Source organism: Melospiza melodia, chromosome 6 (genome assembly GCF_035770615.1).
Source record: "Melospiza melodia melodia isolate bMelMel2 chromosome 6, bMelMel2.pri, whole genome shotgun sequence".
In the NCBI taxonomy this organism is placed as follows: domain Eukaryota; kingdom Metazoa; phylum Chordata; class Aves; order Passeriformes; family Passerellidae; genus Melospiza; species Melospiza melodia.
In genome coordinates, this window is record NC_086199.1 from 26,681,234 (window position 1) to 26,694,867 (window position 13,634).

Here is a 13,634-nt window from a genome sequence, read left to right on the forward strand (position 1 = left end):
AAGGCAGTAACCGTAGTGCTAACCTTGTAAAGATGCTGCTGCTGCTCCTCTGACATCATCAGGTCATGGCTGTCCATCACAATGGATTCCATGTCAATCAGCCAATCCCAGAGCTCCTGGTATTCTGAATCAAAGTCCAAAAGGCTGTAGATAAGGAACAAAATGTATTATGCATAAATACTGTGTAGTTGTTAAAATCTTGTATTAGAATAATATATTCTTGAAAACTCATGATGTTCCAAGTTATATTTCTAAAGAGACATTCTGTATTTATACAGTGTGGATGAAAATGAAAACTGAAATCCAATTTAATCCAGTGCCATGACCTAAATTCAGCAGCTGATGCCAAATCCTGACTACTGTTGGCATACTGCATTTGCTTCAAAAATTCTGAAATATAAATCCCCTATAGGTGTTGTTTAATTATTTTTACAGTGCTGGCTTTATACTGAGCAAAGTTTGCAACAATCACCTTGATATAATTCATATGAAAATAATATTTACATCAAAAAATTACTCAATCCATTCAGCCATCCCCCTGCTGTCTATCTGCCTATCTTTATAAATATCCTACATTTATTTTCATGGATGAGTAGCTAGCATTTCAACTTAACGCCTTAAGATAGGCTTGAGTGAATATGGTAAGCCAGTGAGAACTAAGGCCAGATACAGTATTAGACAGGTGTTCCCTACAGACATGTAAGAAACAAAGGTAAGGACAGGAAGTCAAAACAATGAATCCTTGAATAGCCAGCAATCATTAAAATTCAAAGGAGGATCACTACGGTTTTCAACAAAATAAATCATTAGAATAAGGAGCTTAAAAGGATTAATGTGATTCTCTATTGAAAGCCTAGTGAATAAGTAAAGCATAGATTCTTCTAAAACACTGTGATACAAGACAGAAAGTACATGCTGAAAAACTGCACATTCATCAAATAGATACCTCTTGAAACGGGATCTTCAAATTTGCAAAATTGGAACTAACAAAAGCCTTGCCAGTATCAAGAAACTCCCATACTGATCAAAGAGCAGCGCATGTTCCACTAAAGCTAATTTCTCCAATTATTAAGAACTTTTTTTAGCAAATCCATTAAAAAATGAGGAGTGCTTCAACAGTGAAAGAAAAAACTAAACACACTTTTAATGTCATTAGTACTACTGCAGTTTTATTTGTTATTAACTAGAGTACCATGTGCGTGGTAATTTTGAAAGCTTACAGATAAAGTTGTGACAAGTAGAACTGTCTTTGCTCAAGAAAGCAGGCAAGAGAGAAAAAAGCATTTGCTTTCCATGGTATTATTTTCAATGAATTGACAACAAAGAAAGTATTGTATAATGCACAAGCACTGATTCCTGCTTCTGAAGTAACCCTCTAGTTTAATCCACTGTACTTAGTATACTTAATAATTTATGAGGTGCACTTACTTAAAACTGCTTGCTGCCCTGAGAAGGTAAGCAGTATTACCATAAAGAAAGAAGAGCAAGCAAAAAAGGTCAGGTTACTATTATTGAAATATAAGTCTCACTTAGAGTTCAGGGCTTTTTTTCTGTTTCAGGGGGTATTTGACGCAGATATCATTTGGTAACTAAAACAAAACTAAGCTCCATTTTGAATTGTATATTTGGCAGTGTTACTGAATCTTCATCCCTTCCTCAGAAAGCAGTATTACCATTCTGCATCTTCAGTACCTACTGCTCCTTTTCTTCTCTTCCATCTTATCCAAATATTATTCAAAGATGTAAAACTGGCAGGCAGTTATTAAAACACGTGTGCTATAACAGAAGATGTTAGATTTCATAACCAGTAAATTGCTATAGATTCCGTTCGACTTGGATGGCTTGTACCAGTGAAAAATCCTAAATTCATATATGAAGATGATATGAAACAAAGCCTACACACAGAATGGCATGGGATGCCTTTGGAAAATGCACTAGGAGGTGGACTTGGATTTTTCTGTAATAGGCAAGAGACCTGCAGGATCCAAACATATCCTTTGTGTCTAAAGACCCACATATTACCTACAATCCAAGTTGGTCCATTTATCAGTGTATTGAAATGAACCAATCTTTTAAAGAAACAGAAACGCACTTTTCTTTGACCTTTATAAAACATAGATGAGCACTAGAAAATGACTGAATATTTTGATTTCAAAGTAAAGTTTCTGTTCTAAACAGAATCTCAACCCAAAACCAAGAGTGAGAGAAACAGGATTCACTGGAAAAAGCTCAGGAAGGGATACAAGACAAAAGAGATTTGGTTCTCTTCCCCATAGTTTACAAAATGTACTTATTCTCTCCTTTTTTTAAAGTGTTTTTTTTTTTTTTTTTGTTGGTTGGGGGGTTTCTTGGGTTTTTTGTTTGCGGTTTTTGAGGGGGGGTGGGTTTTTGGTTTTGTTTTGGTTTTTATTATTTTTTCTTGTTTTCTGAAGTAAAGTCAAGTCATCTAGGAGTGCTTTTAAGCAACTGCCTATGGCAGTTATTTGCCTGAGCCTGAAGATAGCGAAGTCAGCCTACAGAGCATCATCAACATGTTTTTAATATGTTTGCAATACTTTCAGTGGTTTTAGAATATCTCTGATACTTGATATTTTTAAAAACAGATTTTTTAAAATTAATATCTTGCATCTAAATGAGTGGATTTAGTGATCACTATTAAATTACTGTTTGGAAGAGGATGCAAGTTACTAAGCTGCTAAAAAGATATTAAAAAAAATCAAGGAATTGTAGGACTAGAGAGAGGTTAAGATTGAAACATATCTGTCAGTATTTCTGTGATATATTTAATATTTCTTTTTTATTCAGAATCTACTTTTCCTGAGCTTAGCAGATCTTTCTTTTATATCGCCACAGGCAGAACCACAGAAAGCATGACTTCTGAAATACTGATGTGTATCAAAGATGCAATTATCATAGAAAAGATCCAATTTTGGTTGATCATCTGAATTCACCAAACACTAAAAAATGAATAAATTAGTTCATCTGTTTATTGAAAAAGAAAAAAAAATCCTCTATTAAAAGTACCCAAACATTGCCAACAAAAATGTATAATATTAGTTAAAGGGCAGGTAAAAACTGCTTCCTTGATGAAGTTTGTTGGTTAATAAGCTAAAACCATTAGCTATGTAATAACTAAAATTACATTAAGAAGTATATTTTGTCTTGGTAAACCAGGAATCAGATATGCAGAGTTGCATGTCTAATCCCTTGAACCCTAAACATATTTCTTAAAATGTGGACAATTTATTATTTTGAATGAAAATTCATGAGCACCTTTCTCATGAGAAAACCAGTTCGTCTGTGGCATTAATAAATAAAAAGGAATGTGAACTATTTCCATCAGCCTTTTTCCCCATGTTTAACACACACTTCCAGTTTGTTGTATTTCTTTGATGGAAGAACTCACATGGCATTTAGAAGTACTGTAAACACACTGGTACACCCACCAAAAAATTCAGCCAGACAAAATGTCTCTTCAAGTTTCCGGGTCATAATTTTATGGAACTCTTTTGACATGTTTTAATTAGGGAGATACAGAGGAATTCAGAGTTATCACCTTACACAATTTTAAAACTTCCCTATGTTCAGCACGTACTTAAAGCCCCCTCTAATGCTTTTCTCTCAAAGTCTCATGCACGAAGGCCCAATACCCACTGATGACAGGATCTCAGGTTCTGGCTTTCATGCTGTGCAATGGCACTGTCCATATCTCCCAACAGGACCTCAATGCACTCATCTCCAGTTTTGAGGGGATACAGTATTTCCAGCCAGATTTACCATAACATTTTGGACCTGCCATAAACTACTCTCGGGTACCTCTAAGCTCCTGGCTAGCTGGTGTTCTCCTGCAGTGGATACTCATTCTTTTCTCCTTCTTAGTCACTTTGGCCATTTTCATGCTTATAAATGAAAACCTTCTCTATTGCTGTTTTAACAAGATTACTGTTTTGCAGGAAATCTCTGGTTCCTTACACACCCACTAGAATCACACTATTCTGCAAATACTACCCTACCTATCTCAGTTTAGCTGTTTCCTGGACAAAGTCATCTCCCTAATCTCCTACACACACATGCACACATCATATAAAAAATTCTTAGTTTAAAATATCTCTTGTTCTCCCTGTGGACATGCTTCTTTTTCCTAGATCAAACTTCCACAACAGCAAATGGAGAGATACTCTTATTTGTGCAAGTGGCCCTTTCTCTGTAGAGATCTGTCTCTAGCTAGGTCATGCTACTGTGGAGTTTCTGTCCATTGTTTTTATGCAATAAGGTAATGTTGCATCAATTATATTTTTAAATAGCTGGAAGGAATTTCATGTTTTTCAACACAGCACCTCAGATGGGTTGAACTAAAAGTTTTCCAGCTGAATTTAGTCCCTGCTAGTTTCTACAATGGCTGAATAAGTGGTATTGTACTGGTCTGATTCTAGCCCTTTGGCTTCTGAAGTCACTGTTAAGCCTCTATGGTCTGAGATGGCCTTATGGGCCCAGAAAGGCAGCCACAGCACTAAACAGGTTTGAAATACTACCAGATGATCGTTTCCAGTTCAAAGCATATAATTACAAGTGAAAACAAGTGCATTTAAGAAACTATTTGATTATCACATACGGTATGTAGAGTTACAAACTGGATTTCTCTGTGAAGCATAAAGCTTTACATCCCCTCCCCTCAGGAAAATCAAGCATCTGTTGATGTGTCTTACATCCTCTTCAATATTCCAAGCTTAAGCCTTGCTCACATTCAGTGATGGCTCCAAAATTAGAAGCTGGTTTTAAACATGTAGCCCTCAGTGTACATTTATATACATATACACACCAATTCTGAACAAATAATTTTTATGGTTGCCACTAGCTGCGCTGGCGTGTTTGAGAATCTGACAGATTTCTGCATATTTAATCAAGATCTCAGTAATCCTACATAATTAGCCCAAATCAACTTTTCTAAAACAGCCACCTTTCTGTATAATAAGAGGGGATGTTTACAAGGCTTATTTATCTTTACAGTTGGTAATTTTATAAAACTGTGTTTCCAAGACCTGAACATTGAGTTAACAATTGGAAAGGGGAGTTCTGGAGATAAAGAACTCATGAACACCTTTGTCAAAGACTTTCTTGCATAGGAAATTGCAGGCAAAAGTTCTACTCTACTTGCCAGTTACAAGGAAACTTCCATCAGGATGAGGGCATCCCCAAACAATGAGCACTAGTTGGGTCCTTTGACCTGCCTACACTATTATGATCCCACTGGTAGGTTTTTCTATGTTCATTTTGGGCCACTAGTAGTTGGAAGATTTGGTTTTCAGAAGACATTAAAGAAAAAGCCTTCTTCCAGAACTGCAAGTTTCCTTGATTGTGAAAAAGAAAGCTAGAACTCATTTTAGCATATTCCAGTGATTAATTTGTTCAAATATTAAGAAAGAATGCTTTTGAATGCACATTTTTATATATGATATACACATGTATATGTGTGCTAACATTAATTAAAAGAAAAAACAAGTAGAGGAAATACAGCCTAAAAAAAAAAAAAAGGAAAAACAGTTCAAATCAATGCTTTCTTGAAGTACAAAAACCTGGATGTTTGAACTACAATTGAATGGCTTCATACTCATATTTCTTAATCACTAGGAGGACAATGATTATAGAGGTCTTGCAGAGATACGATTACACTATCAAGATTATTCCTTGGAAGGTGTTAAGAAATCAAATAATATGAAGCTGCTGGAGAAGAAAAGCCTAAAGAAAAAGGACACAATTTTTTTTAAATTCATGTAACAGTTAACTATTAGATTATATTAGGTGTTACTATGAACAAACCATCATTTGGATAAATTATCCAGAACACATTATTTTTGCATCCATATACTTTTAAAAAAAGAGAGCAATAAAAACAGTTTTTCCCTGCCTCTTGGCCTAGAAAGAAAAATCCTGGTTAACTAGTAGTAAGAAAAAGTGTATCATGTAAAAAAAAACCAAAACAGATCAGTGAGAATAAAACAACAAAAAGAATAGTTCCCTACCCATTACTTCCCACTGTGTGAACTTTTGACATATCAGCAAACTCTTCCTTTCGCTTGCTACTACTGTTGTACTGCTCACTGTACAGTTTTAAGGACATCTGTTCAACAGCATCTCTTTGTGCTTCCAGATAGCATAGCTGAACCTCAGCCTAGAAAAAGAAAACAAAGAGGGGAGAAAACAAAACAGAACATTAAAAAAATCATTCAGAAAGAATTCATTTAAAACAAATATTTTTGGACTGCAACAGTTTTAACCAAATTATTCACACCATTGTTTTCTCCTTGTATGAGATAGTGAAAAGGCTGAACCATTAAGTCAGAGAAGAACTACAGCATAATCCCAAATGCTAGAAATGAACTATTGAAGCTTCTATCAGAGAATTTGTTATATATTCCATGAGATGTATATCCAATCAAGTGCTACATAAAAATGTCTAAGCATGAATAAAAAAGATATTAGAAACCAAGCACCGTGATAGAACAGGTAGATACATAAAGATATTTTTCTTACAGGCTTCAAGATTTATGTTGTTAACACACTGTCTGTGCTTCATAATTAATGAAAGCCATATTGCTACAGGTATTTTTCCTTTAAATAGTAATTGTAAACAAACCCAAGCAGATTGGCATTATTCACATTCTCCTTGCCTGTATCTGGAACAGACTGATTACTCAGCAACTTTAATTGCAAGGGAAAAGGCAATAAGTGAGATGTGCTGTTTTCCATCAGACTGTGCCTGTCCAGAAGAATGTGGAATAATATTTGGCATCATAACTTATTGAATAGACACTTTATTTATTGCAGCTGTGGTGATCAGTATTCTTCTGAGGCTCAGAGAACCAGATGACACAAGGATAAAATCTGCTGTTGGCCACACTTGCCCCTAGGAACAGCAGAAAGAACAGAGCCTAGAGTAAGTTCAAAAGCACTTTGGGGCTGATATGCCATTGTTTTCTTTTAATATGCTTCATTGAAAGAAAAACGCATTACAAATTCTGATAATGCTTCAAAAACCACTACTTCTGTGTAACTACATACTGCTATTTCCATTAGGAGTGGAACGCCTGCTTAAATATTTGGTGCTATGGCAAGGAAATGCAAATGGCACGGAGGAAATTTTTCTATAAGGACTCTCCTGTAATTTCTGCTGTGTGAGGCAGGGAAGTAAAGAGTTTATTTGTTTGCTGACAGCACAGCAGAGCTACCAATCTGTGGAACAACAGAAGCCATAAAGAGAAAGTAGTGAAAGGGCTAGAGAGAAGGGCAGTCTGTAAAATGTAAGAAAAATGCAAGCAAGAGAAGGGAAACAGGCACTGAAGAATGTCAGTAGGGAAAGTCTGAAAGAAGATTGGAATGTCTTTAGAGGCAATAACAGTTTCTATATTTGCTTAGGCCTTGCCTTAGTGTAATTTTTGCTGAAAAATAATGTAAGTGATTTGGAAATTCCATTTCCTTTTAAAATTTCTCATTCAAACTTTTATAGCTTTCTATCTCAGCTGCTTCTTACAGTGAAATTAGTAATGTTTTTCAAAAAATCCCAATATGTTTTTGAGAAATTTAAAAACAATCCAACAAGCAAAAAACTCCCAGAAAATACAGAAAATTCAGCAATTTTTAAAGGAGATAGAAGATAAAAATTCTGACTAGTCCATGCAGGTCGTTCACTGTGTATTTAAACATAATTCAAGGCCTTCATACCTATTTTAAAATAGTGGAAAATTAAATCACAGACGTTACCAGTGAAGAAACATTAGCTAAAATAGCTGAGAATGTCCAGTTAGAGTAAAACGCTAAGTTTTGAGAGAGCTATAAAACTATTCTGCTTTCTCAGAAACTATAACTAAAATTGCCATTTATATAATTCAGAAACAACCACAGCAGCAAATAACCTGCATGACCTTTTTGTTCTGCTTCCCAAGTGCATTTTCCTCTGAACTGATAAACAGTCCACTTCCACAGTATATAGAGGTTCCTGAATGAATTTCTTTTTTTGGAAGGATTCTTCACCAGTAAGGATAGTCTTTCAACAGAGTATTTTGCATTGTGCACATAAGGCTATGAATCTGTTCATTTAATTTGTTTTTACCACAAAGCAGTAATCCACTGTTATAATTTTAATTTCTGTTATATATGTTGGCATGACACATATGTTATATATGTTGACATGACACATTCCGTCTAAAGCCCTGTTGTCAGTAATCAGTAATTTTCTAAAACAATTAGATCTATCAATTAAAATCTGTGACCGTTTTAAGCCTTGAGGGGAAATCTTGTGGAAAACTTGAAACAAAAAAATTCCCTTTTTTCAGGACAGGTTTGTAAATCAAGATAAGTAATTCCTACTTTTTTAGCTATGGGTTTTGGCTGCAGTTTAGGTAGAGGTTTTGGGGTCTTCTTGGCTGTTATTGAAATTGTGTATACAATCTTCCTTACCCCTCCTTACCCCAGGACACTAAAAAGAGGGAGTAGCCTAAGCTCTGGAACATCACACATCATAATTAAAACTGAACCCTGAATTGTATGAACACAGGCTATTTCTTAAATAGCAAAACTATCACAATAATTCAGATAGATTTTTCCCTTGTATTTTCTAATTCCCTATCCTACAATTTCCTCGATATTTTAAAATAAAAAAAGTTAAAAATAAAGGCAGCAGTTTTTCACAGGTTGGTCATGCCCTGTTCACTTGCAAAAATATTTTTAGGGAAACCGATAACAAATATGGAAAATGGGAGAAGAAAATCAATGATTAAATAGAATAGCGGAGGAAAGGAAAAGCAGGATGTAAAGGGCACATAAATATATGAAGAGGGATAAATAAGAATCCACAATTTCTTCCTTGCAGCTATAAGGCCCTCTTATACTAAGGATTATAAGCTCCATCAACAGCATACCCTACGAAGCCTGAATACAACCCAGTTCCTTCACTTCAGAAATATGATCTCTCTATAAATCAACTATTTTTATTTTTAAACCCAATTTATATCTTCAACATTCGTGAACAATTACAGCAATTCAAACTCAGACAGCACAGAGTTTCAGATGGATCTCTCTGATTTCTTTTCTCTATGTATTCATCTATCTCACTGTTGTACTTAAGCATTTTTTTTGTCTCTGTTATACTGATATCAACTGCAAATCCAAAGAGGCTTTGAAGACCTTGAGTAGGTATTGATCAGTTTAAGTCTCAAAAAACAACATTTTACACAATCTGAGCTAACAGGTACAAGGCACAATATAGAGAAAAGTACAGAGCACAGACATGCAATAAACCTACTGCAGTTTCTTTTCAACTTAAAATCTTTAGTGGTAATGAAGGACTAGTTTTGCAATATTCTGGGAGAATAAAGTAACAACTTTATAAATTCCCAATCAAATATAGAAAAGCTACTTGATTTACATTTAAACCTTTAATTTTCAGATTGCCCTACATATAATTCATTACATAAACTTAAGAACAATCTCTACAACACACCTTTATGGACACAGCAAACCCTCAAAAAGTCTACTGGGATATGCATAGTCCCAAATATTGCTAATAGAAATTGGGTGGGAGGTAATTATTCACTTACTCCTAGTGGCCCATCTTAGAATTGAAATTCAGTTCCTTCTTTTTTTTTGAGGATGTAGTACATCAGAATATGTGAAAAACTGAACATGGGGGGGGGAAAAGGTTAGGAATTACATGCAGCAGTAGTTTTCTGCTTCATAGTCTTCTTCTAAGTGACCATTTTTGCAATAAAAAGACAATGAAGATGCTGATGACGGTCTTGTTACACACTTGTAGAGATTCTCTACCTACTAGGATGGAATGAGTTTAAAATATTCTGTTTTAAATTAAACTGAAATATTTCCAATAATCAAATGACAAAATTCTCTCATTTTCCTGAGCCTGAAGGAACCAGTCTCTAAAACAAGACTATGAAAAAACTGTAGTCTGAGGAAAAAAGGTGAAAAAAAATCTAGACTAGTGCCTAATACTCAGTTCTAGTGATTGATTAATAATGGTAAATAATTTCAAGGCTATTTTCTAAAGCTCATTTTCTAAAAACCAAGAACTTAAAAATAAATTGGGAGAGCCTGGGGTACAAATCTGTTCCTTAAGACTGGCTTTGCAGGACAACATAAAACGTCCTTTACTATACAGATCACTATACAACATGAAGGAGTAATCAGTGACAATACAAATCAATGAAAATACATTGTATTTCTTATTAGACCTACATGTTGGAATGACCTTATTCTGAAGTGGAGAAAGGCAAGGGATAATGACTCTTACTGTAGGAGGAAGGAGAATAAAAGGTTATATGGTATAATGTGTCAAACAAGAGACTCAAAATTTACACCAATGTAAATTGGAGATATGAACTCAGAGATTTTCAGCTACAGTTTGTTTTTTTTATTTTATTTTGGAATTTACTAGAATAAATATCATTGATTTGGTGTTGAAAGGAAAGTATTTTCACACAGTGTCTCCCAGGGAGCACAAGTGATTTGTTAGGAACCACGTTACTGTAGGCAAATAATTCTGTGGCTTAGATATACAAATTGTTAATAATACATTCAGTTAAATTTAAGTGATGAAAATATCCTATCTTGCATTACCCTTTCTTTACAGTTCTGTAGAGAAACTTTACTTCTGCCACACTACACTGTACTTAGTGAGAATTATATAAAAAATACATATATTTTGTTCCTCTGCCATTATTTGAACTTAAGCTGAATAAAAACAGCCTCTGAAATTAAAGCACACAATCCACTTTCTGCCAGCAAGGAGGTGGTCAGATGGCCCCAGGCAGCATGTAAACTTAGAATACTCACTCATATGTATATTTCAACAAACTGCAAACTCAGATGTCACTTTTTAAAAGGATGCACATTCCAGCTTGTCACTCTGCATATCTGCAATTGGTGAAATTTCTTGAGATTTAAAATTGAGAATAATTTCTTTCCAGAATTAAGCTGGTAAGAGTAGCATTTATGTGCTTACAATTTTTTTCTGTCACAATATTCTGAATACTTGTCCACGTATTTATTAGAAGGCTTTATTGCAGAACACAAAGAAGACCCTGGGTCTGTCGCAGTACAGCTACTGAATAAATTATGTTGAGAATTATATGGTTCAGAATATCTTCCATGAAGATGTAGATTACAAAAGCATTCTTTGGCAGGCAAGAGTTAGTCCAAAAACTCTATACAGACAGACTTATTCATCCATCATGCCATCCCTACACCAACCAACAGGTCTTTTATGGAAGAAAACACCAAAGGTAGAAGGAATACTTTCAAGAAGTCACACCAGAATTTTAAAATGTGACTTTGTCACATTTGTATATAAAATTTGTATAACGGAATGATGGGATTATTTAGGTTGGAAATACCTTTAAGATCGCTGGGCCATCATTTGGCAGCATTAGGCTTCTTGGACTGCATTAGGCTTCAAGCAACTGCTTCTACCCTAAGTTTAGGCATTTGTTTTTCTCTCCCTACTCTGCATAATTAAAACAGAGACCTCATTGCTACTGAATACTTTCTTAGTCTGTTATCCTTCCTGCTTTTGGCTTCCTTGACTCTTCATCTTGCACACTCTCTTCAGAACTGAATCAATATTTTTATTTTTTTTTAAATCCTGTATCATGAAATGTTTACTTTGAGCTGAATATTTAAGAGTCCTGTTTAAAAGGACACACTGTGTTTTGATCATGCAGGAAATTAATTCTGTTAATCAGGGCATGCTTGTTACCAGCTAAAATCTTAGCTAAGTGTTTCCATTGTCATAAATCTCGGAAATGTTTTTATATTAAGAATAATGATTTTGCTTTGTTTTCAGTGTGCTAAAACCATCACAACAATATGAAACCGCCACATAGAATGAGCAAAATTACAAAACAATGTTCACACATATCAAGGTACTTAAATTCCATGTAGAGTTTAAGTAACAGCACAGTGAATTTTAGGTCTATCTTTACAGTATAAAATGAAATTTTAGATAGTTAGGGCTGTGCTATAGCAAGAGGAACTTCAGACAGTTCTCAGAGCCATCAGAAATTATGGGGGGAGGGGTGGGGGGAAGCCTATAAAATATGAGTAATACTTTTTTGCAGGGTTTCCCTTGGCTTTCAGATATCCATGACCTGTGACTTTCAGGACTGGGGAGTGCAAATGCAATCAGTAGTGTGGGCTCAGCAGCACTGTCTGACCAAAGCCGTGAAGATGCCATGATCATGCTGCTAATTTAAAATCTGCACCTTTTGTGTCTTTATTCCTGACTATTCACCAGCCTCTCATTCTATTCAAGGTAACATTAAACACAACACAAGAGCATGGCATGCCCAGTGCATTATACAGATCTCAGTTATAAACCCAGAGAAGTTCCCTGCATCATAAATATCAAAAATCATTGAAGGAAATTATGAAAGAGTTAACCTCTCCAGAGGTTAATTGAGACTGAATAGTTTCTGACAACAGCATCCCAAAATTGCCAGGTGAAAAAAAGTTCTTGTAAGAATGGAAATTGAACAAAGGCCGGGACCCTTTTCTACTTTTCTTGTCTTGCAGGTCTGCATCTCCAGCTTGCAGAAAGAGAGTGACAGAGATTCTAATAATTGGGGGACAGGTGGGGAACAGGCTTGCTCTGACAGTGGAAAGGGCTGGGATGACAGAAAAGTGTTTGCTAAAGACATGTGGAAGACACAAATTAACAAGGATGCAGATCCAGCCAAACCCATCATCATAATAGAGAGAATTTCTTTGTAGCTGCCACATGCCTTCCATCTCCTTCAGTGACACTTCTTCATGTGCCACAACTGTAAACCCACACAGCCCAATTCTTACAAACCCATTAAATTAGTAATTAATCAACACAACCTTGGTTTTTTCCCTGTCAGGGAGAAAAAAAATTGTTATAGAAGGCCAGAACAAAAATATGTTGTACATAAAGAAGATTCAAGACCTTTCTAGGTCAGCCTCAGGACCCTCAAACAGTCAAGAAGAGAAAAGACTAGTCATGCACAGAAAGTGCTAAAATTATAAACTTAATCTTACATAATTAAAACCTCCATTATTTGCCCTGCTCTTATTGTTCCTACCGTTTTCTGTGTTTGCACTTCTAGAGCAGTGCAGTGTCCTAAAAAAATGGATGGTTAAAGAGTCTGTCTATCATCCAATGCACAGATAGGTCTAAAAGTCACATTTCTCTATAGGGTTTCTGTACCAAATCACACAGACCAGCAACACACCTAGCTCAGTTCCCAGGGCTGGGCATTCAGAACAGCCATGCTCTTAAGGCTAAAGCTACCCAGGTTCAGGATTTAGGACAGCACACTTGTGCAAGAGAAATTCCAGAGTGCTGGTGCACATTCCGCCTCTTACTGTTCCCATAGCAGATTGACGCATACATGTCTACCTAAAAATAGCAAGGAAAGGTAAGTTTCTCAAAACCAATGCTTCCTATGGAAAACTATGCAAAACAGCCCAGGAAGGCGTGGCAGAGCAAACATAAAAATGTTATAGCCTTTTCTTAGCAATTTTACTGTGCTGTATTCATAGTACAAATGCAGCTTAATTTTTCCCCTAGTAGGTCCATTTTAAACTTCTCTATGCTTGGGAAATGC

The 13,634-nt window shown here is 35.4% G+C and overlaps 1 protein-coding gene across 6 annotated transcripts in view; it reads right to left on the minus strand.

Moving 5' to 3' along the window:
• AKAP6 (A-kinase anchoring protein 6) overlaps window positions 1–13,634 on the minus strand; it is a 257,113-nt gene that overhangs the window by 76,819 nt on the left and 166,660 nt on the right. For all 6 annotated transcript variants that reach the window (XM_063160393.1, XM_063160390.1, XM_063160392.1 and 3 more), the window contains exons 8-9: window positions 6,021–6,169; window positions 24–144 (exon numbers count right to left, since the gene is read on the minus strand). In XM_063160393.1, the coding sequence (XP_063016463.1) occupies window positions 24–144; window positions 6,021–6,169 (270 nt within the window). The remainder of the gene's footprint in view (window positions 1–23; window positions 145–6,020; window positions 6,170–13,634) is intronic.